The following is a 25,939-nucleotide window of genomic DNA, read 5'->3' on the forward strand; positions in this document are numbered from 1 at the left end:
GAATTTTTCTGGCATGTGTCACAATGTTTAAGGTTTAGAATGGCAATGAACTCTGTTGAAAAAGCCTTTCCGAGCACACAAGAGTATTGCCATTTGCCCGCTAGGCACAGATTTCAGAGGGAGCTGAAACTGCGTCCACTGAACTGCCACAAAACGTGCTCCTCTAACTCGGCGGGGTTGCTGAAGACATAAGGTAGTGTTCAGAGCTAAATCCTTTTCCTGTGATCTCTGTCCGTGCCAGGAAAGGGGTTGAGGGCTCACGCAAGGCAAGGGGTGTGAAGTCCTAGGCACCAAAATAACAAAAAGCTCAAAACTTTTGCAGATGTTTCACTGATTAAACACAATGACGGTCTTGGAATCAGTATTAAGAGCTCAGATCAAAATCAGTCCTGAAAACAGAAGAGATGGGTTACAATAAAGGAAACGTGTGAATCTTATGATCCTAGATTCTGTTGAGAGTATGCTCTACTGTGGTGAGCCTAGCCACACCACTGAAAGCACAGGGACACAGGCACACAACCAGATCTTGCCCTGGATATTAACAAATACAAATATCTCTTCCTGCACTGTAAATCCTACACGTATTGGTTTGGCCACTGTGCCTCATATTTGACCCTCACATGTAAAGAACCAAGCCAAGCGGCCCTCCAAACTATTACTTTTTGAGCTGTATGTGGGAATGGGAAATACAAACTAATCTATTTCTATCTGTAAATAGGTAGGCTCAAGAATTGAAAACACACACAATTTATGTCACTTGGAATTTCAATGTCTAATGTAAAGAATATATCATATATGTGTGTCCAAGTTACACCAACACACATGTTCTAGCTCAAACATACTCTTCAACCTTCTGAACCTTGGCTGATGGAAACTGCAAAAATGAAGCATTTTTCAGCTCAGAAAGTAGATCATGCACTTCACTTACTGTTTGCACCAATGCACACGCTAGAAAGAATGCATGTATGCTTGTACTCCACTTCATAGCATTCTATAGACATATTTTAAACCACTGCATAGCTGGACCATCAAAACACTGTCATGTGGGAGAATTTTCTCACAAATATCAACCTATAATTAGGTCAAAACAATTCCTACCCAAAAGCTTAGCAGGGCATTGGTTAAAAAAAAAAAGAGAAAAACACTTTATAATTTGATTTTGAGCAGGACAAAAACTGTATTATGCCTCACATTTTTTACACATTAAGCATATTGCCTTAATGGGGCAAACACACCTGTCAAAACTTGCAAGCTTTCTTAGCTATACCTCAGTTTCAGAGTGGTGAACACAGAAATCACATCATTTAAATAAATGCCATGTTACATGACAGCTTTGTTTATGCTACATGATAATCTGAGAAGCATGGGTTGTCAGTGGAGGCAGAAATGGGCCCAAGGCACTTCTATTTTACTTGAGCATCAGTAAGCTTGAAAAGAGAAGGCGTGAGCATTAGGTCACTACAGAGCAGTTTTGAAGGATCTTTTTCTTCTGGGAGAATTTATATTTGTTTTCATAAATACAATCAGTCCATCAGAATGAAAGAGACAGACTTCCCTAGAAACATTGCTAAAAATAAGTTAATGTATATCTATATTTCTTCTTTAAAAAATTAATTAATTGGATACTAGTTGGATATTATTGATGTAGGTATGCCACAAAAATTCTACAGCATTACCTTTAAAGATTCAAATTACATGTAGATATTTTGATTTGTCATCCTTCGAACTCTGAGCTCAGCTCCACAACTTTGACAATTATTTTTTTTCTTCTCATGCTGTATTCGTAACTTCTGTGTTGCCTTTAATTAAGGTCCCTCTACACCTCTTATTTATTTTTGAAGAATGAAACATGCTTGCTAAATGAATTTTCTCAGGCTTTTGCAGGTTTTAAATCTATTAGAAGATGTCACTGCATTGGAGGCTGAAATTTGTTCTCATCTCAATGTGAAAATATTCTGCTTCTAGAATGCCAGTCAAAAACCAAAGCAACTCCACTGTTTTCAATGGAATTCTTCAGGTGTTATGCCAGTCCAGAAAGAGAATTTGGCCCAAAATGAAGACATTTTTTTCTCCTATATTAGTTGCAGGTAATTTCTTAGATCATTAAATACCCCAAACTATGATCTCTGTAGTATGACTTAATAAGTTTAAAAGTATTACCTAGCTATTGCTCTAAGTGGCACAGTCGATCTACGACCTTTTAAAATAATGTCACATACATTTTAATGTAAATTATGCAACCCCGAATTTACAAAATTATTGACTACATAGTGAATTAAATTAATTTGGATTCAGTTATTATAACAGCAGTTTTGACAACCAGTTTCTGGCAAGAGCTCTTGAATTGTATGTTTTTGTAACAAGCCCTTTAAAGCACGGCAGTAGCACACAGGCGCTCATAAAGGTAACACAACGGGTTTTACAGTGCATGCACTGTCATTTAAAGTAAACCCCAATGCAGACAAATTAAAAATTTCCAGCCTCTATCTCTGCAGAACCTTGTCAAACTCCTACCAGTGCCTGTCACTCTCAGTTACTTTTCTTTAAAGTTTTATTTCTGTACTATTAAATTGCTAAATCATTCAGTTTTAAGTTATTTCAACCTAAAAACTAAACCAACACATTGATCTTTTTAGAAGCAATAAAACTTTTCAAAATTAATCAAACTTTAGTTGGCACATATAGTCAAATCCAGCTTGTGATCTTTTAAACCTCATTTGTATTCTCCTATGGTCAAGGTGACCAACAAGATTTGTATTAGACAAAAAAAAAAAAGAAAAGGTTCCTGCTCTGAAGAGTTTCCAATCTGAAAAGCAAGGTGGGTAGGCAAGTAAATAGATATGTTTAAATAAAATGTGGACACTCTGTTGATATATTAATAATTAAGTTATGAAAAGTTATGAGGAAAGGCAAGAAGCAGATACTGCTTTAAAAAAAACAGATAGACATCCAGGAAAAAACTCTGGTCAGGCGAGATCATTGGAACTGTAACTTAAAAAATGTGAATTAAAAAAAAAGGAAAATGCTTGTTACTTGTTCCTTTTAAAACCATTTCAGTATAAAACATATACTTAATGGTTCTTTAGACATACTGCCTGTTTTTTTTGCCATTTTCTCCCACAGCAAATAAAACCAGATTGAAAAAAAAAAAAATCAAGACATTAAATTTAACATTCTTTAATAAAAATTTTCCTTTTCTTATGGAAATAAAATTAACTTCCGTAACACTCAACTTGCCAAATTTAAACTATATCAAGTTCTACTAATATTTGGTGTTTACTGTCTTCTCATTCACTTTCTTTCCCCTCATTCTTCTCTGTTGCCTGTTGATTCCTTCTGATTGCAGAAATGACTAAGGTGTCTACTGGTGACCCAGAGGCTGACTGTAGCCAAGGATCCTAGTACCATTTGGATTTTTATGCCAACAAAAACTGAGAAGGCTTCATTCTTTTTCCATATAAATACAAATCTGATCAAATAGCTGCTCCTCTGTGGCAGCAGAGGTGGGAGCAGAGGGCGGCAGGAAGGAACAAAGCCGCTTGGGAGCAGACCAACGTTTGGAGCAGGTTTTGCTGTTGAATGCACTTGTCAAACCTGACCTTCGAGCCTGTACTGTTTTACTCATCCAGTCTCTTATTTCCTTTCTCAGATTTTTTTTCTTAAATGCCTGTACATTTTGCACGTTCAAGCTGAAACTGGAAGAATGGCGCTTTCCTCCTGTAGCTCTAACCTTTCCTGAGTTGGCCTCCAGCTCTCTGCTAACCAAAACCAGGGAACCTACCATTCCCCCTGTCTCCTAGGAGAGGAGGGCTGTCACTCCCCACCAATTTCTCCGATTCCAGCACAGTGTGTGCTCCAACCCTACCAGTTTGCCTTGGTCTTGAGGAACCAAACCTTGTTTCTCATCAATTTCTAACATATTTTAATTTCTGTATTGGTTTCCCTAAGCCATTTGAGATTACAGCTTCACATGCTCTCATCTTCTAGACCAGTGCTGTGGCTACCCCAGAAGCCAACACAAAATACATATCCCAGTATGAAATCTAACATGCTTTGTGCTTTGTTCCTCCAAACAAATGTTTTGGTTGCACATAGAAAGACCACCTTATAGTTTCTATATTCTACCTTTCACAGTAACTGTCCCTTGATTTTTGAAATATTTAAGTTGCTTAGTTTAGCAGGAAATAAAAAAACCCGATCTTTAGGTCTTCTATAATTGATTTTAGTCAAATATAAAAATGTCAGTACTTACATTCCATGGTGTACCAGAGACTAAAAGAAAACTGCACTTTTAGCACTCTACTAACTAGTGTTTAACTGCTCACAAATGGATTTTCATATTTTTGTAGTAATTTACAGTGTGCAATAGGTAATCTAATCCACTACAATTGCATAATTTTTGACCAACTTGCTGTTGATAAATAATGCAAGTATTAGGTTATTAAATTTTTTACAATTAAGTGACTAAGAAAGCTGTTTATTGCCTTCCGTTATACCCTCTGTTAATAAGATCGCTGTTGCAGATGTTCATGTATGCTGCATTGATGTTTAATGGTGCATGATGCTCTAGGTGGTTCCCATAACCTTGCTTTGTCTACTATGAGCTGACTCAATTGATATGATAATAGAGAAAAGAGGTCTGAAACAAGCTGGGCTGTACTGGCACAATTTGCATAACCTTTAAATTTGCCATCATTTGACAGCCAACTGCTCCTAAAAATTCTTATTCACTTGTCAGCAACAACAATATACTGTACAAACAGCATTCTGCAATTGGACAGGTGGAGACGAACGAGAGGGCATGCATAGCTTATTGTACTTTTATATGCTATCACAAAATGTACTTATTATCAAATTTATAAAGGCAACAATTTGGAGTAGAGTTCTGCAGTTTCATTTATGATCAACAGCTATTAGCCACAACTCATGGCCTGGCATTTTTTCGGGTTCACAGTACAATATCACAGTGTCAGATTATAATACAAGGCACATAAATATTTGGTTTCATAGTCTCCTCTCTGATTTAGTTTTGACTGCTAATCACTGGGGCAGGCAGAGGAATCAGGATGGATTAGGAGGGCGGTGGGGGGCACAGGGTAGCAGAGTACAGCAAACAAAATCAGCGTAAGCAGACCTCCAGAATTTAAATCTGTCTTCAGACTACTCCATGTATTCTTTTTAAACAAACATTAGTATTATATCATTCAGTGGGTATAGCCAAAACCTAACAATATAAGAACAGTTCATGTTTACTGTATTCACTAGATCTGCTGTCTGTATATACTTGAAGTCAGGTCTGCTTACTTTACTGACTTCATTATTCATAACAAAGAAAACAGCTATGATGAAAGTAAGCCAGAGCCTACTTTCACTCAAATGAGATCAACTACATAAACGTTATTTTCGTGGTATCCAGAGATTTATATCTAAACTGCCACTTTATATTCTATGTCATGCTCAGGTGCATCAGGGCCAGGCCATTGGTATACGAGTAACATGCACAGCCTATTTTTCAGATGTGGCATTTCAACCATTCCCACTTTATCTGTAAAGCCTACTGCGGGAGTCACAGAGGCAAACTGATCATAAAATCTCACAATTCCACTTTTAGACAATCAACCACTTTTGAGAACTCCAATTACCTTCCGCCTCCCCTCCTTCTCCATCCCCAATGTTAACTCTAAATATTTTGTCATCTTACACAAAACGAAACTTAAATTCCCAAAGTCAAGCGAAGCAGGAGCCATTCAACCCTCCTCTTTGTCCACTTTTTCCACTAGCCAGGATCTCTGCTCTGACCCTCCTGGAGCTAAGGATTTGTTTTCCATTCACCCACCTCTTTCCCACAACTTCTATTGCCTGCAACTGGATGCTACAGCAGAGAAACGTCTAATCAAAGGATCCGCTCCTGCAGTTAACTTCTGTCCAGGGTACACATCCACATTTTACTCTCCTTCCATTCTGCGCAATTATTTTGTAGTGACTATTTGAGCAGGTGAAGATTAGAGGCTTGAAAATATAAGTTCCATCATTTATGGCAAAAGCATGATATGGATAGCTACAATTTAAACTTTTCTACAATGTTCGTACAACTGTAATCACAAGATGGGAAATAAAATCTCTAAATTAAAGATGATGGGCTATCAGAGTCTGTAGGGCACCTTCTGAGTAGAGATTCTGCTGCTCACACTCTTCTGTGATGATTTGTTATGAAGTGAACTCCTGCCTAATAAAAAAAAAAGGCTAGCACCGCCAAAATAATATAAAAAACATTTTCCACAGAAGATATTCTGCCGAGGTGCCAGTGGTCAAAGAGTCCAGTTCTTTATGCACCTCATTTGAAACAGACACAGAAGATACCTTAAGGTAAAATGTGTTATCAAATCTTTCAGCATACATAAAGATCACTTTTTGTATAACCTCTAGGTAGACTACAAAAATTGAATCGGAGATTGCAGACAAGGTACAACACACAAAAGACACATGGATCAGTAGAAACCATTAATATTCATGAATGTTTTAAGTTCTCCATGGCCATAATCGATATCCAATGAAGTTAATGAGATCTTTCCATTGATTTCAAAAGACACTGGGTTGAGCCCCAGAGACAATAATATCACATCCTCTGCAAGCATGCCAGCTGATAACACATACTTTGATAAGCTGTTACCCTCCCATCCAGAATTTCAGCAATGAACAAAAGACGTTACCTTATTTAAAACTGGTTTTGCAAAATGAGCAATACACCATTATAAATCTGAATATGGGGCATCGAATACCTTTAACTGAAGAGCAGTCGAGACGACAGTAGATACTTGCAATGTTAACACCAATATGAGATCCACGAATAAGACAATCGTTACTTATTTAAGAAGGAAACGGAAAAAAGCCTTAATGTGTTATCCTCCCAAAAGGTTGAGATTTTGTTTTGTTTTAACTTTGAGCCTCTAGAAAGCAGTCCTTCAAACTCTTATGTCTTCTAACACATCTAAGCCCATCCAATAGATTTAATCACTGATAAGTAGTGTTATAAGTTCAAACTGGCCTTGACCTTGGGCAGTATGACATTATCTGAAAACCATTAATGGTCTGAATCTAAAGGAAAAGCTCATTAATAAAGGCAAGATCCCACAAAGGTACAAAGAAAAAAAAAAGTAAAAGAAAAAAAGAGTAAGTTTTATTAAAAGTATTGATCATGACCTAGGGCACTACAGATATTGATCTTCCCACATCTCCAAAGGAAAAAAAAAGTTAAGCCAACAAATTATTGATCTATTATGAAACCTGCTGAAAAAGCCATGCATTTAAGTTCTTACAACGAAAAAAATAATTACACCAAATCAGGTTAAAGAGAAAATAGATTTTAGAATTATTGGCTAAAAAATTACTATGTGATTAATTTCATAAAATAGCCACCCTGTTAGTATGTTTTGAACCTAAGTGTCAGGAAGGGAAGAGTCTATGCACCGTAAACCTTCAAAGCATGGGTTTTAGATTTCAACTCATTAGAGCGTATTCTTTTAAGGAGAAATGGGTAATGTACAATACTGGATATTGCAGCAACAGAGAATGCACGTATAGAAAAGGACAATACTGAACTTTAAATTGAAAGCATAAACTTAATGAAAAGTTTATAGGATAATTATTTTATACGAAACAGAACACTGTCATTTTGAATTTTCTTCAGTTTGTTCCAAAAGTCAGAAAGATATACTTAGACTGACATAACATTGTAGCTGCAAAAACAGTTGCTGAAAAACTAAAAGTCACCAGAATTTCACGTTTGATGTACATGACAAGGGGTAGGTGTCATTTTTAGAAAACGGGATAATCTTGACAAAGTTGCATCAATTACATGTACACATGAAAAGCACAAATTAAATTTGGAAGGCTGTCATTAGTTCCAGTGCTTCCCAATTAGTGAATGGCTGATTCCACTCTCTCGCCATTCTTTTATATAGTTCTATGATAAAATTGGTGGTTTTCAGCATAGGAGATATCAAAGAGATCGTTCCCCTTCTGACACCATATTCATGGCTCTGCCCCTTATTCTTTGATCTTTGCTTGGCAGAAATAATTCTATAATATTACCAGCTGACCCTGGAACAACTTTCCTTCCAGCTTTGGAACAACAGTCTTTGTTGCTAGATGGAAGATCAAAATAAAACATCAGGTTCCACAGCAACTTCAGCCAGTACAGTTTGCAGACAATGTAGCCTCATCCTCGTCTCCTACTGCAAATGCTGCAGTCTCTCCTCCCATGCTGGCACTGGTACTCAACTGGACCTCGGTTCAGAAAGTCCAGTACCTTTCCAGAGCAAGTGTCTGCCAGTCCGTGCAGATTGCTGAACTGGTTCCCCATGCTGGTAGAGAAGTGCTGACAGGGTGAGGGAAAAGTAGGGGATGGAAATGTGTATCCTAGGATGAGCCAGTGATTTCTGATTTCAGTGTAAAACTGCCAGGGATCCAAGTCTCAGGGTCTCTTGCTCTGAGGACTACACAGCCACAGAATGAATAAGGTGAATCCTCATTCCTTCCATGGTGGTGCAGAACAGCAGGGTCCTGCCTCGGTAACCATAAGACTTAATTACTACCATTCCTTCTTCTCAGGATTTCTAGTAGGTAGTTCTGTTGCTTTGTGGTTTGAACAAACAACATTGTGCCAACGTAATTTTTTTTCTGCATGAACCATCTCACAACTCACTCAGGTCACCAGTAAAATAGTACCAGTTTTAAAGTTTACAGCCATGTATACAGGAGGCACCAGAAATTTATGATAAACTAATTCTATGTGGATGTTTTAACTGATGAATAATATCACAGGGAAGGGCTCATTTATAAAAAAAAAAAAAAAAAAAAAAAAAGCTATAGTGTACTAAAGTACTTTATTTCCTGAACAAGAGTGTCCATTTGGGATTTAATGTCATCTGAATAGGTGTCTTACTGTAAATTCATTCAACTTTGCTCTCCAGAGTCAAGCAAGACAGGCCTCAAGTTGTTTAAGAGGTGACCTTATTGAAATCCCTCTAAGTCCAGTCTTGATGTTAACTGTGCCTACCAGTTATGGGTGGCACCCCCAGGCCATATATACCATTTCTGAGGGGAGCTCTGCAGTGTACTGTGTGCCTTCCTCTGGTGATACATGTAGACTCACTTTGGACAGTAAAACCAAAAGATGAGTTGAAGAACTGCAGAAGTGTATCACTGCAGAAGTGATAAATTCTTTGTCAATCAATGTAAAAAAGGCACACAGACAAAAAACAATTATAGCCTTAAATACACTGTGATGGGCTCTAAACCACCTATTACCACACCATAAAGAAAATTTGAAGTTACAACAGTTAAGTCTATGAAAATGTCATCAGAGACAGCCAGAAAAGCAAATAAAATGTTAGGAATTACTAAGAGAGGAATAAAGAACAAAGGAGACAACAGAATTAAACCACTTTGTAAACTTCTCACGCACTTAACATTCTGGTCTCTCATTTGCAAAGTGTTTAGCAGACCCGAAAAAAGTGTAGAGAAGGGCGGGCCAAGGTGTCAGAACTATGGAACAAAGAAAGAACAAATAAACAGAACAGGAAAAAGAGTCTGGAAAAAAAAAGACTAGCGAGGGGAAATAAGCAAGAGTTCTGCAAAACAAAAAGTAACAAGATATTGCATACGGAATAGTTACGGACTGGCCATGCAACACAAGCAGCAGGAGGTAGCCAGTAACATTGCTAAGTGGCAGAACCCAAACAAATAAAGGGAGGTATTTCTTTACCTAACACAGAGTCTGTGATGCTCATTATCACAAAACATTATGTACGGTAAAATCTTATTTGGGCTATTAGGCTCAAATACAACATCCCTAGTTCAGAAATTCCTGAGCTGCAGATTGCTGGAAGTTAGAGAAGCGTAACATGGGAAGTATCACTATAGGTTTGTTCTGATTTTATGCTCTTTTACAAGCACCCACTACTGTACACTACTGTGGACAACTGGTTAGATAGACCTCTGGTCTGACTCGGGCCTGCTCCCACTCTTTCGTTCTATATTGCCTCTCCAGCGTCAAACAATTTCTACCACCTAATAAGTGGATGGAGGCATATTAAGAGTTATGCCTCCAAGAGTCCATTTCAGAACTACGTCACAAAACCTGACTTCCTAAATCTACATATTCATATTTGAGAAACAAATAGAGAAATTCTTTTGTGTAAGAAGAAATACTGCCTAGTCCTCGGGAATGAAATAAGGGCCCATATTTATTGTCCTTCAACAAACATGCATTTTTCAGAGCTTAAAGGGGTAATTTTTCCTCAGAACCCCTAAATGTAAATTCAATGCAGCACCTGGAATTCAGGCTGGGTTTAATAAGAGGCAGAGTTTTGCCTCAAAAATTCTTCATTACTAGTGATTACACATGAAGAGGGGATTTCCCAGCTTCACTCTCTATTTCTGGGCTAATTCGGCATGCTAACACAGTAAGATAGAAAAGACATCCTTTTCTTAAATCAATATGAAATTACCAAACATAAAAACATTACATACATCTATATCTATATCTATATCTATATCTATATCTATATCTATATCTATATCTATATCTATATCTATATCTATATCTATATCTATATCTATATCTATATCTATATCTATATCTATATCTATATCTATATCTATATCTATATCATCTATATCTATTTTACATATATGTATATGCATTCTTTGAGTTGAAATAGTTGATACACTTTTAAGTCCAGTGAAGATACCAGTATCCAGGAACTTAGGTTTTAATAATGTGTTTCAGCTCTCAGACCTCCTTTCCCATGCAGCATGAAAGTATGAATGGTCTCAGTTACAAAACGGTATTATCAGCTTTGCTATTCATTAATCCTATCAACAAATGTTCATTATTAATTTAGGTTTTGTGGTTTCTTAAGTCACAACTAAACTAAAAATAATTCTATTGGGCTTTCTGGCTCATTTGTTATGCCATTAGCAGACTAAAATTTCCTTTTTTCCTAAATCCATTTTTGTTTTTTAAACTTTGCTTTCCATTTGTGACTATAAATTGATAGGGAAGAGTGAAAGTGTGTAATACTGTGAAAAGAGAGCACACTGTAATATAACCCAACTACTATTTCCCCAGGTCCAAGACACAGCTTTTGTTTGTGTAAACACACAGGGAGTCTCTCTTCTAAAAAGAGCTAATCAAGGTTTTCCAGTCTTGAAGGCTAAGCATGAAAGCTGTGAGAAGTAAGGAAAAAGAATAACACTTCTTGCTTCTTGGAGCAGAACACACAATACTCAGTAACTTAAAGAAAGATGAGGTGCAAACAGGCCCACCATAAAATGTCAGCAGTGTCAATAGTAATACTTCTATGTTTTATAGACAGGCTTACAAGGTAACATGTTGGTCTATGATTGCAGCACAACCTGACAAAGAAAACCTACTGACCTCTGTTTAGAGTAATTTGTACACTTGAACATCAGTTCTTTTTATTTCCCCAGAAAGCAGACAGCATCACACCATTATGATTTAAGAATGGCTGTTAAAATCTCTCTAGTTTCCACAATTTTGACAAGCCTTCTAAAACAAACGGTTTAAAAACTCTCCTTCTAAAATGTTTAAGATCTAACTTATCCTTAAAAAGTAAGAGCAGCTTCATCATTCCTAAAAACCTACTATCCATATCTTTGTTGTTATTTTCACAGAGATCAAGTTTTGGTTCTATCCAAACATATAAACTTTTAATTTATGATCATGTGCATATATTATATAAAGAATCGTTATAATGGGTGACATCAACATCCATTCAGCTCAGAATTCTGTTTCAGATAACAGGTAGAGGCAAAGGCAAATGCCTACTATTGCTCCCAACATCCAAAGCTTGATAGGCAGGCTCTAAAATTTGGTAACGTTGCAAGTTTTATTGCAACATATTAATATGGCTATATTGCACATGCTGTTTAATTTATGGAACAGATTAAATAACAATAATAACAAGTAGAAATTAAGAAAACTATTTCAGTATGTACTATGTGGTAGGTGTGCTAGGAAATTTTTAAGGGGAACGTTTCTCATTCTACGACATTTGCCAGCACTGCTAATGCATTTCCTGAAACATTCTCAAGTAATGTATCCCACAAACTGAAGAAGATGTAAGTGGTTAGAAAGCCCTAACTAAGGTGGCTTTAATGCTTGAATCTTTAAAAAGAATACATTTTTACTGCCATATTCTAACAAATGAGGGTATTACAAATGTGCCCTTAATAGAGGTGGTCTTGCAAACCCTGGCGGGGGGGAGAGAATGGAAAATTCTATGTTCACGCCTGAACATGCCAGATTTCACTATTCATAACTTGAAAAATGCTAAAGTGATTTTCTTTATATTTGGATTGTTTTTCTTTCCTCTATTAAAGCTATAAAACAAGCCAAGTTTAAAGTTTGTAGCTTCAGCTGTTTCTGAATTATGCAAATATTTCAATATAAAAGTATGTTTTTCCATTGCTGAGCTGATTTTGCTCAGACTTTCCAAAGATTTCCCTTTGGGCCAAGACCAGTCATAAAATGTATCTGACTAAAAGTAATTTGTTTAAAAATGTTATGAGCAACTCTGTAAAAGGGATAGCTTTCACAGCATTTGATTCTGACAAATGTTATAGCACACATATAGATATGACATATATGTTCTTGCCAGAGCTTGTGATTTTTGGTGCATTTCTGAAAAGCTCCAGCTGCTGAAATCAGGAGATTGCATGTGTTCATTAACTCTCCCCCTTTTCCCAGCATATGTATTTTTTGTGGTTACAGAAAAAAGTGTTGAAACATGAAACAAATGTACCCCATAAGCTCAGGAACCCTAAGTCAAATCCAGCATCTCAGGCCTGGGAAGACAGATGTGATGGAACAAGGCTGTGGTAGTGGGATCAGAGCCTTCATAGCCCAGTAATTCCCAGTACGGATGAGGAGCATCCACAAAAGGAATTAACCCAATACTGTTCTTCAAATAAACGTTTCTGGTAAGCAAGGGCACAGATCCTATTTTCTTTACTAGTACCTTTCACAAACCATAATTCTCTGTACTGAAAGGCTGCATCACTCTCACAGGCTACCTTTTTTCAAGAGTTCTTTCAAAACTCAGTCATGTTGGGAACTGATGCTAGACAAAATTACAGTGCTTTTGTCAATGCCACTTCTTATGGTCACTGAGAAGATCCAATGCCTTCAAATTATTCGGTAAAAAGATAAAATTTGATCTCACAGAAAAATGCAACTCAGGTTTCCCATAGAGGTGGTAGATGCTCCATCCCTGGAAACATTCAAGGCTGGGCTGGATGAGGCTTTGAGCAACCTGATCTAGTTGAAGATGTGCCTGCTCATTGTAGGGGAGTTGGACTAGATGACCTTTGAAGGTCCCTTTCAACCAAACTATTCTATCATTCTATGACACAATGAGGAAAACCTCAGCCAATGATCATTTGGTCATGCTGTGTGGAGCCTTATTAGAAGCTGACAGTTAATTTAGTCAACATTTAATGTGCCACAGCTCCTGTGTGCCAATCCTAAACACTCCTTTCCTTCCCTTCCCTATAAACACACTGATCACACTCAGCTTGAATTTGAGCTTGCCTCTTCCTTGCAATTATTCCAACTGACAGAGAACAGGAAGGAAGGGGAGAGGAAAGGGGCCTTGGGGCTGGACTACTGTGACAGAGGAGATAGAAACAGACAGTAGAAAGGTCCAATGCATTCCATGATAAAGAGATAGAAATTTTTCCTCTGAAAACACGAATAATTCAGACAGCCAAAGAAAGTGAGCTGACAAATAGGAATGGCTTAGATTGGGACTGCTGATGCAGTTATTGCTTCTAACTGTTTCCATGGTCTGCTCCAGTTGCATGAACCTCTAAATTGCTTGTCAATCGGTGCCTCAGTGCCTACAGCTGTTGGTCTCTTTGAGGCGAGCCACCAGCGGTTTTGGTGGGCATTAAAACAACATTAACTATAGCAATTCGTAAGCTTTCTAAACATCTTTGCAGTACAGCTGGGCCAGATTGTAGGAGGAAGTCTAAGCAATCTCCTCTGTTTGTCAAAGCTATGTTCTCAGAACTTTTTGGTTAAATTTTCTTTCCTTTTGGTAACAAACTGTGCCTTTCTGCCCTATGCTCTACTCAAGTATCTGTTGATACTTCCATTCTCTAGAATGTTCAGGAATCAGAAACTATTGCCACAGCCATCTCTCCACATGTAATGATTAGCTGTATCTAGCCGCCTTCATCTCACCAAAAAAAGAAAAAAACCCTCCACCTCTCATTTTCAGAATGTACAATTCTGTGTCCTTTCACGACAGGTTGCAATCTGCAACCACTTCTCTTACCCATCTTATTTCCTTTCCTTCCAGCCAGAGCTGTATCTAAGTCTATCCCCTCATTACTTCCATTACCTGATCCCCCACTCAGCCTACACATAACTCACTGGGAGAGGTACACTCCTCCTCCTGGAACCCAGCCCCTCGGCTGCCTTGTCCTGGGCAGCATGCAGGGGCTTTGACAGAGGAAACTGAGCTCTGTTAAGGACGCTCTCACAGCCTCAGTGTTGCCTTTCTCACCTTGCCATGTGCGGGCAGGGGGAAAGGAAAGAAGAGAGGATAGCCTCCCAGCCGTGCCTCTTCACAGAGTATGGCCTGATCCAAGCCAGTCACTTCTGTTCCCATGGCTCACAGTAATGACACTCCACATTGCTGCCAGAGGGCAGAGACCTTTCCATGGGGAAAATGGGGAATGGGAGGAGGAACAAAATGTAGAAAACCCCCATTTCACCTTGGAGTCTTTTACTCTCACACCTGTAAGCTCCAGCTCCATCCTGCACTCTTTTGGACATAAACTAAGATCACTGGAATACGTGATCTGCCCAACAGCTGACAAAGGATGGTTAAAAGCAGCAGTGGAAGGGGAGAAAGAGTAGAGTCCTTTCCCCGGTTACTGATCCCTTCTGGTTGAGTCACTAGTGACAGAAATGTCTTCCAACTAATAACCATGTTGTTCTTATTATTAATCTGGACAAAATACAAAGCAGAAGGTATCAACAAGCATATCCAAATCCATAGCTGACTTTGCGAATATTATTTTAAATGTAGGCACAAACTCTTGCAGACTATATTGTTTCCTCAGAAAGGCAAGACAAACAACTACACACATCCTGCTTTTTCAAAATTCTACTCATCTTCTGTGCGTTAGAAAAAGGAAATGAATTTTATACTGGTACCTGCTCCTAAATGCAGTAACTCTACCAAAAATCATTTAGAAACTTTTTACACTTTCCACAGCAGAATTCAATGCACAACTGTACCTGATTAGTGTTGAAATAAGCGTGTTAGCAGCACTCTGTGCCATTGTGTGGTATCATCATATGCTAAATAAAGGGATACATTTTCCTTTTTTCATTATTATTTTAATGTGAGGAGGTAGGAAAAAGATGATCCATACCAAAGAAAGGAAAAAGGGGGAAAACAATAACAAATTGGTATCTCTTTCGAGAATTGCCCCACAGGCCAAACATTTTTATGTTCTTAATCATTATTAAATGACTTAACATGACACACAGAGCCTTGCGAATGATTGCATCCTGACATGAGAACGAATTACAAATGAAATGAAAGATCAAGCTGTATTAGAGGACTGCCTCTGGGAAATGAAATCTTTAATTCTCTTTTATTATTGACATTTATTTGGCTGCCATGAATAACAGCATAGCAAAGAGATTCAGCTATGCTTATGCGCTGAATAGCTTATCCCACAGCTCAAAACTGCCTTAACATTTATCATGTTTGCTTTTGTAGCTGACACCATTGCATATACTCTCTATCCATCTTGCATTTATCACACATATAAAGTGCATTCTCTAATTTAAGTTCATTTCATAGCAAACAAACAGCTAAGATTAGCAAGTGTCAGTCCTCAAATAAGCTCCCAGTTGTAAAAATATCAAAGAAGGGATTAATGGATTTGTTAACAACTCCAGTTTGAAGAATAAAATAAGTACACAGTGAAAATTAAATAAGAGCACAGGAGGGTTATGTTAAGATTTAGGTTTACTACCGTTATTACTAGCTCATGTATAAAAACATTTTTACACCGCTACTTCTCAGCCAGCTGTACCATACTTAAGTGCAGTGCCTCTATATGGGCCATTCATGTAACGCAGTAACTTTCTGGAAGGAACACTTCAGTCATTATTCGCTGAGATACACATACCCAACTCTCAGTGACTGCTTTCTGTTTCCGTTAAACCTGTTTGTAGCTAACAAAATACGGGAAGAAGCAAACTATTGGAGAAATCTTTCAAACTGCTGCTAGAATGATCTATACAGCAGTGTCATACCTACTTAGTGCCTGGGCCTGCAGCCACAGTCTGAAGCCAATTCTGATGTCGAGGCAAATATCGTATGAGTGAGCACCAGTCCCTCAGGTACAAAGTTTCCTCAACTTCACTTTATTTCCAAAGAAGGAATTCAGCCCTGACTAATAACTTGCCTTGTAAAGGAATGAACGACTAAAATGGTTTGCCACAGCACATGTTTTTAATAGCTTTATTTAGTCTAGAAGCATAGGTGGACAGAATTCAAGAGACTGTCAAAAGGTAGGCAGTCATGTTAATAATGCTTAAATCTGTGTGTCGTAAATCATCAATTTAGACAGCACAAACTACTTGTATCCCTGCTAGAACACCTTTTTCCCACGTACTCCTTTGAGAATAGAAGAACAGACGGCTGAGAAAAGCTAGAGTGAGACTTTCTGCTCAAAGCAAAAAAGCTTGGAAATTCACTTAGTACTGGATTTCACTTCCTCCTCTTCACAAATGTTTAAATATACTATACTGTTGCACAGCTGTTCTCAGCAGGCATAGTGTGTTCTTGTTTGCAGCAAAGATGGCTACACAGATAAAATCTCAATTCATAAAAATCTGAGTAAAACCAACTGGATCAATATTTTAGATCTATGTTATAAAAACGAACGTAAGATGTTCAGAACTAAATTCTCAGGCATTCTTGTGAAATATTAAGTTCTTAAAGTCAGAATCTGAAAGCAATTAAAAGCATAACAGATGAGAAACGTGGACTAACATCAAAAGGCAAATGTTGTGACTACCATTTAACAGTCATAATTTGTAAAACCACAACTTATAATTGATTAACTAGAATATTTACGGTGAGTGACAGCAAACATTTGAAAAATATACCTGTAGCCATTACAGTGTCATCTTTCCCCTGGGTAAAGACGACGATTCTTTGCCTTTTAGTGTTCACCTTTGGCAGGGCTTGTGCCTTCCGGGCTATCTCTTTAATGTCTTCAGTCTATTAATAGAAGAAAAGTTTTGTTACTAACATACTAGAGTGGACAGAGATTAGAACTTTATTAGCAGGTCAAAGACTTATTTTCTCACAGCTACGTATAAACCAGACTTTATTGTCAGCAGAGGAAGATTTTTAAAAAGAGGAAAACTTCATTCTCCTAAGGGTTTATGTAGTACTGTAAGATCATTGTTTTTAATCTTGATAATGATAGTTCAGCTAGTCCAATTGCTACAAAACTGCAAAGCTAACAAAGGAATTACAGAGCATTTCCTAATGAGCAATTAGTGGATTTCTTTGCTGCTGACTGGATTGTAATCTTACCTATCATAAAATTAAAAATAAAATTGGTAAGAGAATACTTTGGATAAAGCCTGAGCCTGATTTTCATCCAATTTAGCCAGGTTTTATAGTCCTATAATCCCTCTGGTTTCAGGAGGATTAAAAATACTGTTTCTCTAACTTCCCTACAGCAACTGATCTCAGCAGTAAACAGACTGTGCACCGCGGCACCTCAGAGGGTGCGGAGCCCAGGGGAACGTGCGCTGTGCTCACTAGCTGGCTGTAGAATACAGACACAGGCAAGCAAAGGGTGAAAAAGCTATATTCAGTGGGGCTCAGAACATAACTGATTTTCTGGAATAAGTCTAAGCTGCAAATTTTCGGACATCTTTGCTTTCAAGGGACTTTTTCTGTACACCATAGTGCACGTACCTAGGAACAGAAAAACCGGCATACTGAACCAAACCTCTCATCCATCCAATGTCTTTTACAGCGACATCTGAAATGTTTAATTTGATGCAAGAATCTCTTAACAGTACAACTGGTCATTAGAATACTATCCTACGTATTCTCTTCGTTGCCCTATGATCTGAAACACAAGGATTTCAACTTAAGATTGAAAAATAAGTAAATTATATCTAAATATAGATTATCCTGTTATTTGTATAAGCATCAAATCCTTTGATAATGCTATGTGGGAAGCTTTTGTTCTCAGATTTATCTCGTCAGTAAGTTCTACAAATTAACTTTAGTATACGTAAACTTATTTTTTACCATCCTATATTTTTTTTCTTTTTTTTTTTTTTTTTAATGTTAGGAAAAGTAAGAAAGACTGTAATTATTCTCTGTGCTAATTACAATGTCCCACTTTATTAACGCCTGTGTTAAATAACACTATACTTTTTTTCCAGTTTGCTCTTGCATACAAGCAACTGTAGTGAAACATAGCTGATTTGGTGAGGGCCTACCATTGAATATATGAAAGCATAAAAATACTTTCTGCCTTGCTTTATGTCTTATTTGCAATGAAACCCAACTAATTTTTAACACAATTACATAATGAATAGAGTTTATTTATAAAGCTGTCCAGAGTGGTTTCAAGGCATTTACCGGAGTTGTTACAATTACTTCATATTATTAATAAATCGATGTTTATCTTCCAAAATCAGCATATAGTGTTATTTTTAAACTCAGGTACAGTACATGCCACTTTGACTGTAGCTGCCAATTTTAACAAGAGACTGATTATTTTTCATCAACGGGTCAGTTAAACACTTCAAGAACTATAATCTACATACCATTCAGTCTTGGGCACTTGTTGATTTTTTATAATCTTGTTGATCTTCAAGCACTTCACCTTTTTATGGACAGAGAATATGTCTGGGCTATGTATTTACCAGGATTTACTCATGTGAAAATTATCTAGCTCTTTTGCAATACTCTTAGCTTCCCTTTAGTTTCTCCCCCAACTCTGGTAGTCAGTGAGCTCATTGATTTATACACATTTGCCACACACACAAAAAAATTCCCCTTACTTACTTCTTTAAATCTTTTTAAACTTCTCTCATACTTTTCATTTCCATATACTACACTGTCGTGTGTGTTATTTCTTCCTTGCTCCTCTTTAGACAGTTAATATAGCTTTTAAAAGGGAACATCTTCCAGAGAAGAACCTTGAGCTCCTCTGTGTGGAGTGAGAACAGTGCACAGGGGCCATCTTACCCCTAATTCTCAAAAGACAAGGAGTCCCTCAAAGATGCCAGAGGAAAAAAAAGAAATTCCTGCTCTTCTGTTTTGAAATGTCTTGTTACGACATTTGTGAATAGCAGGTACCAGCTGATGGCACAAGTTGCTGAACAGGGGATGGATGCAGAATTACAGCCTTCCAGCTTGGTAACATGAAGGTTTCTGAAGGTTCACCTAAATTCTGAACCATTTCAGACCTTGATAATTAAGAAATGCATGAACTAGAAAATGCAATAAAGCATCATGGAGATCAAAGGAAACAGGAGAAAGGTGTTTAGGTTTTCCTAAGTAGGAAGTGGCTACTAGTGACTTTATTAAGCACATTTACAGTAAAGCAGGCATAGAAATCAAAGAGCTTGAAGATTATTTGTGTGATATATTTACATGCATTTTAACTTCTAAAAGGAAAATGAGGAAGTTATAATAGGAAAAAATGGCACAATCAAGAGGTGATTTCTTCAGTGTAAGGAAGAATGATGATGAACTTATATGAGGGAAAGAGGGCCCTGAGGAAAAAGTTTAGTGAAGAATGATAGTAAAGGATGAAATAAAGTAGACAGTGAAAGAAAGTAAAAAGCACATATGTTTTCAGGAAGAACTGAATATATAACAAGCATGTACCAGTAAAAGGAAGATATGTAGGAGAAAAAAGACAATGTTTTTAACACCAGAAATTTCAAAACAGAGTGGCTGTGCAGACTTTAAAAGTAACTGTGAGAATTAATATGGCCATTTTTAGCCAAAATCACTTTCTATACTAAAATTTTTCAAAGTAAGAGAATAAAATAGGGGTTATATAGTAGAAGAGTTGAACCCTCAGTGTTGAGGAAGCTTTAACTTTTCTACAATATAACTCCACTTTACCATTATGTTGTATTTTGAAGGTACAGGTGTGACATTTTATAATATGTGACTATTTACAGCTTAAGACTGCAGAGGTACCATTCCCCTCATTCCATTGTCAGGCAAACATCATGAAATGTTGTCATCTCCTATTTCTGTTCAGAATATACATAACATTTTCAACTAGCTGAAATGAATAATATTTGTTTTGCACTGACTCATACTTGCACACTTATCAAGACTTTCTTATTCATCCTATATCTACAGATATGACTGAATAGTGAGAATGTACTGGTTTGTGGTTCTAAAGCCTCTATAGTGCGTCCCAAATTCACAGGATTCTCACATATATTGAATTATACACTTGAATCTGATTTTAAAAAGCTGACATATTAGTCTCACAAATACATGATTTGCCTCTTGATGCTGCACCTGAAAAACCTTGCATATAGCATTCATTCCAGCAAGTAAGTGGAATATATGCATATAAAGAATGTATATAGATATCCCAGGATCAGACAGAGGTATGTGAAAATCCACACAGAGTTAAAACTGCTAGTCAAACTAGGTCTTCTGACCTTTGCCTCTGAACAGACAAACAATTGCTGGAACTACCATAGCCCTGACCTAAGCCAGCATAGATCCATTGAAAACAGTGGACCTATGCAGTGCACCTCCTATACTTGAAGACCTAAATTGGGTCCAGCATACCAAAACTCTTTAATTTAGTTCCCCAACCAATACATGCTTAAGAGGAGACCTCTGTCTCTAACAGGAAAAATTATTTTGCATGGCAGCTGCTACTAACTCCTTATATGCATACTGTTCCATTCACTTCATTTTACGTCTTGGGCTGACAAACAGAATTGAACCCTAAGTTTTCTGTTAAAGTAGGATAATGTTTTCCTAATTCCTACACAGAATAAACAGCAAGTTGCCATTTTGTAAAAACAGAACCTCATAAACTTTTGCCCTGGCCATTTTGTTATTTTAAACATATTATGAACATCCAGTTAAAATACACTGACAACCATTCTACCACTTGTATGGGAATCAAGCCTAGGAGCTTCCCTGGGATAAAAATTGTGACTATTACAACGTATGTATTAATGAGATAATTGCAACATACAATTAGGATGAAGCACTGTCTCCAAAGACTGTGAATTTATTGTTTATTTAATAGTTTTAAAATGTCATAGAACATGAATTTCTGAAAAAAAACCACCTGATGCACTCCAGGAAGAGTCTGCATCAGAAGCAACGTTCTACTTTTGATTATTACAGATAAGTGTTAGTCAGGACATGAAATAAAGGAAATCATAGTCTTCAACTATCCTGATTGATTTTACAAAAATACCTTGGATTTCTGCACAGTTCAATGGAAAACTAACTTTTGGTAGGGTGAAGCATAACAATAAAAATTCCTTTGAACATGGTTTCTCTTACAAAGAAAAAACAGATTTGTGTAATGTAACCATTTTCTTCTGCCTATAACAAGATTTTATTTCTTCAGAAAAGGTGTATTTTTTCCTGAAGTTGACTTGATTGTACTTTTTTTTTTTTTAATTGTTTCAGGTATACTTAACTCAATCCATATGTAAAAGCTGCATTTAGTCCACATAAGCTGCTGAAATTACTGGAAGATAGAAAAGGAGATGGTTTAAAATAAAAGCTACTCACAACTGATTCTTGATGCCTACAGATTTCTGATGATTTTTGTTAAAAAACAAAATTCCAGGCTGCAATTCAGTGCAGCTACCAGCAACATTTCATTACTTCTGTGATAAATATCCTCTTGATATTTTCTATGGTCACTCCAGTTCTTTATTTTTCTGTGTTTATTCAGTTCTCTATTCTCAATATAAAATGCAGAATCAGTTTTACAAGCTTTTGAGAGTTGCTGGAAATTTTTCTTGTTTTTAATTGAAAAGCTAATTGAAGCTCTTTAACGTTTTCCCGAGATGTTTTATTAGTAGTGCAATTTTTTTTTTTTTGTCTCCACAGCACAATGGGAAAAAATATCTGTGGACTTATCAAGTTTTACACATCTGTGTCAGTAAACTTGACATGTGAGTTGTTGCCAAGCAAGGGGGTAATAAGAGATAAGATCATAATCATTGTGCACTTTACTGATATGCTGTAATCAAATGTGGCAGATTTAGGATGTTCGAAGAACTGTGCTAGAATCTCTAAGCAAGCACTAATGGAAAGGTTAATATGATGGTAGTTAGCAGACACCAGCAAAAGCAGTTTGTCACTAGAACTGAATTTAAACCAGGCACATTCAGTCTTTAGCTCAAGGGGGCAATAAAAATATAGAACGGGTAGACTTAATATACTACTTCCTTTCTTTTTTTTTGTCTAGCTACCAGAGGGTACCAATAATTTGTTATGCTTCATATTTGGAGGCATGTGTGAAATTCATTTGATAGAATAAATTCAAAGTGTATTTTTATGCTAACAATACAGATTATACAAATGAAAATTGACAGTGATAAAAAGTCATGATTTCTACAGAGCAGTCACATGAATTTGGCAAACGTTAAATGAAATGGGACAGCCCACAGTTTTAATATCTAAAACAATGACGGCATTGATGTACCTGCTGGTGTATGGTTCTAAGGAAATCTAAATTGTACAACAAAAGCTGTCAGTCTTTCCCTCTTGTTTTATATGCAACCATCTACACACAAAACCGGCATGTTCTTAAAGCAATGCGGTTTGAATTGCGCGGTTTCTATTATTTATGCAAAATGGGTGTTGAGCAATCAAACTCCTATCTATTATTTTACACTGCAAACAAATTAATTAAGGTGGGTTTTATTCCAGTGAAAAAAAACATATAAAAGGATTTATGTGTGTTCAGTTCTGCAATTTAGATTTCAGTAAGATCACTTACTATCTGCAAAATTAGCACAACCGTTGTCACATTAATTATAGTATTTAAAACCTGCCTATTTGAATTCAGCATTAGAAACCAATAGCTGATAGCTCTCCAGATTAAGTTATCTGAATTTAGCCAATGGGAGATACTATTCAAATAAATCCTTCCAGAAGATGAAATCCAAAGATCTGAAAATCACTGTAAAATAGCAGCGTTTACTTCAAGAAAGTAGAGGATCATACATTTTTAGAGCACAGATGGAAAACACCAACTCGAATATGTTTTGAAACACAAATTCCACGCTACCCCTCCTAAAAGAAGCTGTTTGCAGAAGCATGGTTTACATTAGCCAGTACCTAACAATTCTATACACAACCTTTCTAAAATTCATTTGCATAATGATAATCCGCATATGGCAGGGTTTAAGTTATTTAAGCGGTGTTATATTTCACTATTTAGTCTTGCTTCACCACTGCTTTAGCAGTGAATCCTTATGGAGTGTAATGCAGCTAATGAGGTAGCTTTTTAACTGAACAAACTGACAGGTCCCATATCTGCAGAGGCAGCTTGAAACCGTGCCCAACCTCTCGGCTTCCCAAGAGGCTTTTCAAAATTCAATAAATAACATCTGTAGGCGATGTTGGGTGCAGACCTAGCAGAGTGCGTCATAACACTGAGCTGGCAGAACAAAGAAACCATGACGACTGCCAAGTTTCCATGGCAACCGCTGCGAGGCTTGGAGAGTATAATAGCACATCAATCATTGTCCAAAAGAACTTCATTATCAGCAAGAAAAAAAACCTTTAGGATCTGTTTAGTGTGCAATTGTGAGTTAACTCACCTCAAAGCCTTGCTCTCTAGCAAAAGTGGCAGCTTCCTGAAATAATAAAAAAAGAACAGTTAATTACAAAGTGCCAGATAATGAAGAAATAACACATTTTGAAACTCATTCAGCCAGTTTTCCTTTTACACGATTATCGCAATATACCCATGTACAGTTGTTCAATTCTGATAGTCGCACCAAAAGCTTCCCCCTCCTTTCCTCGAGCCCAGCAACAGCACAATGTCAACACATTTCACAAGTTCAAATAAAGAAGGTACAATATGTTTTTTCCAGGCGAGGAAAGTTACTTCTGGAGATAAGACTTTGACTAGGAAACCACTACTTCAAAACCAGACAAACATCCTTCAGACATATTTTTTAATTGAAATTGTATCATATCTCTATTTATATATTGCAACTCACGGGATACAGTTTATTGAGCCATTTTAAAAATCATTTGTCCTCCACGGTGCATTAAAAAAATAGGATCACAAAATGTGTTCAAACCCTTGTGGTGGAATCAGATGAGCATTTTAAAATACTCTGATGTCTTAATCACTGCTTTAGGCAACTTAACTATGTTCTTTTCCTGAAAGAACAGATGAAACTTCAGGGTATCAGAGTGTCCTAATTTCTTATTTATATTAAACAGAGCAATTAAAATCTGTTTTGCAATAAAAGCAAGGAGACAGAAGACAATAGCGATGTTTTTCCCTGACTCTTTTTCTACCTTAACATTGCAAATATTGCAGAAAACCCTCAAAGTCTTTACATTTTAACTTGCATCACTTTCAAGTGATATTAATAGAGGAATAAGACTTGAGCCAAAATGGTAAGTTGATCCAACTAAACAAAAATAACTGCTGTACTGAACCACTTAAGGCCAGTGTCCCTACAACAGCTTTTAGTGCTGCAGAAAATAAATACTTGTGGACCTTTATGATCTGCCACTTTGGGGGCAATATAAGAATTTGAAGTGGGTACAACTGATTATAACAACAGTAAGGTGAGGTTAATAAAATGTGATAAGCTGAAAAGCACAACTCCTCAGGCTGCTTCACTGCAGAAACATAAGGCTGACCGGGTTAGCCTTAGCTGATGTTGACAGAAAAACTGAATCATGGTCCTGACAATTGGGTGCGGGCAAGGTTAGCCACTTTGACAATTTACTTACAATTGAATTCCTTCTTGTACATCACACAGTCAATGACATTTGCTAGCCTGGCTGTCAAGAAGGAGTGTAGGGTTCAAAGATATCATGCAGTGTTTTCCTAAACCAGCATGTGATTAACAAAGCTTATGCCCATATGAAAAAAGGAGCCTGCAAGCTTCCACTCTGAAGTGATGTACTTACAATGAACTGCAACACAATCAAGAAAGCCTCAAATGGGATTGAGACACAGAAAAACCCCAAAGTAAGAGAAACAAGGGAGTAGAGAATAAAAAAAATTACCTAAAAAATGCATATTGTAGCCAAATTACTTCTTTAACCTCAGGTTTTGGTCGTGCAATTGAAATCGGAAGTTACACTGATCTGTCCTAAGGGGATATCTTTAATGTCCCAATGCAGCGGGACATTAACATCTGTGTTAAACTATTGTTTGGCCAGGAAACTGGACACCAGTACTTTCTTCCATCTGTGAAATAAAAACTATTCCAGTTAAGCAGTATTTCCTTATGTGGGAGCCTTCGAGAGAGCTCATCTTAATTTTCTGTACTGGGGCACCCATGCATATAGCACATGTGGTTTGAAAGGCATGGCTCTTCCACAAGAAAGGATAAATGATTGCACATTTGTTAAAAAGTATCTCGTCTTCAGATTTTCCTGTTAAAGCATCATCTTTTAGCCTGGTCTGCTGCCTGCCTACATGAATAATCGTGGCTAGCACACAATCATAGATTCTCCTGCAGCTGACCTCTAATCTGAGGGTGTCTGAGGGTGCCAAAGAACAACAGCAATCTTAATTTTCTTCTCTCCTATCAACAAAAGCTCAGAATAACTCCTGTGTAGCTTCTTTCAGT

General features: G+C 37.0%; 1 protein-coding gene across 5 annotated transcripts in view; it reads right to left on the bottom strand.

The window, feature by feature from the left end:
• Positions 1–25,939, bottom strand: part of ADK (adenosine kinase) — a 292,950-nt gene that overhangs the window by 24,976 nt on the left and 242,035 nt on the right. For all 5 annotated transcript variants that reach the window (XM_082053036.1, XM_082053033.1, XM_082053035.1 and 2 more), the window contains 2 exons: positions 23,936–23,971; positions 17,228–17,342 (listed from right to left, as the gene is read on the bottom strand). In XM_082053036.1, the coding sequence (XP_081909162.1) occupies positions 17,228–17,342; positions 23,936–23,971 (151 nt within the window). The remainder of the gene's footprint in view (positions 1–17,227; positions 17,343–23,935; positions 23,972–25,939) is intronic.

The sequence above is a fragment of the Streptopelia decaocto genome (genome assembly GCF_964273445.1).
Source record: "Streptopelia decaocto genome assembly, chromosome: 5".
In the NCBI taxonomy this organism is placed as follows: Eukaryota; Metazoa; Chordata; class Aves; order Columbiformes; family Columbidae; genus Streptopelia; species Streptopelia decaocto.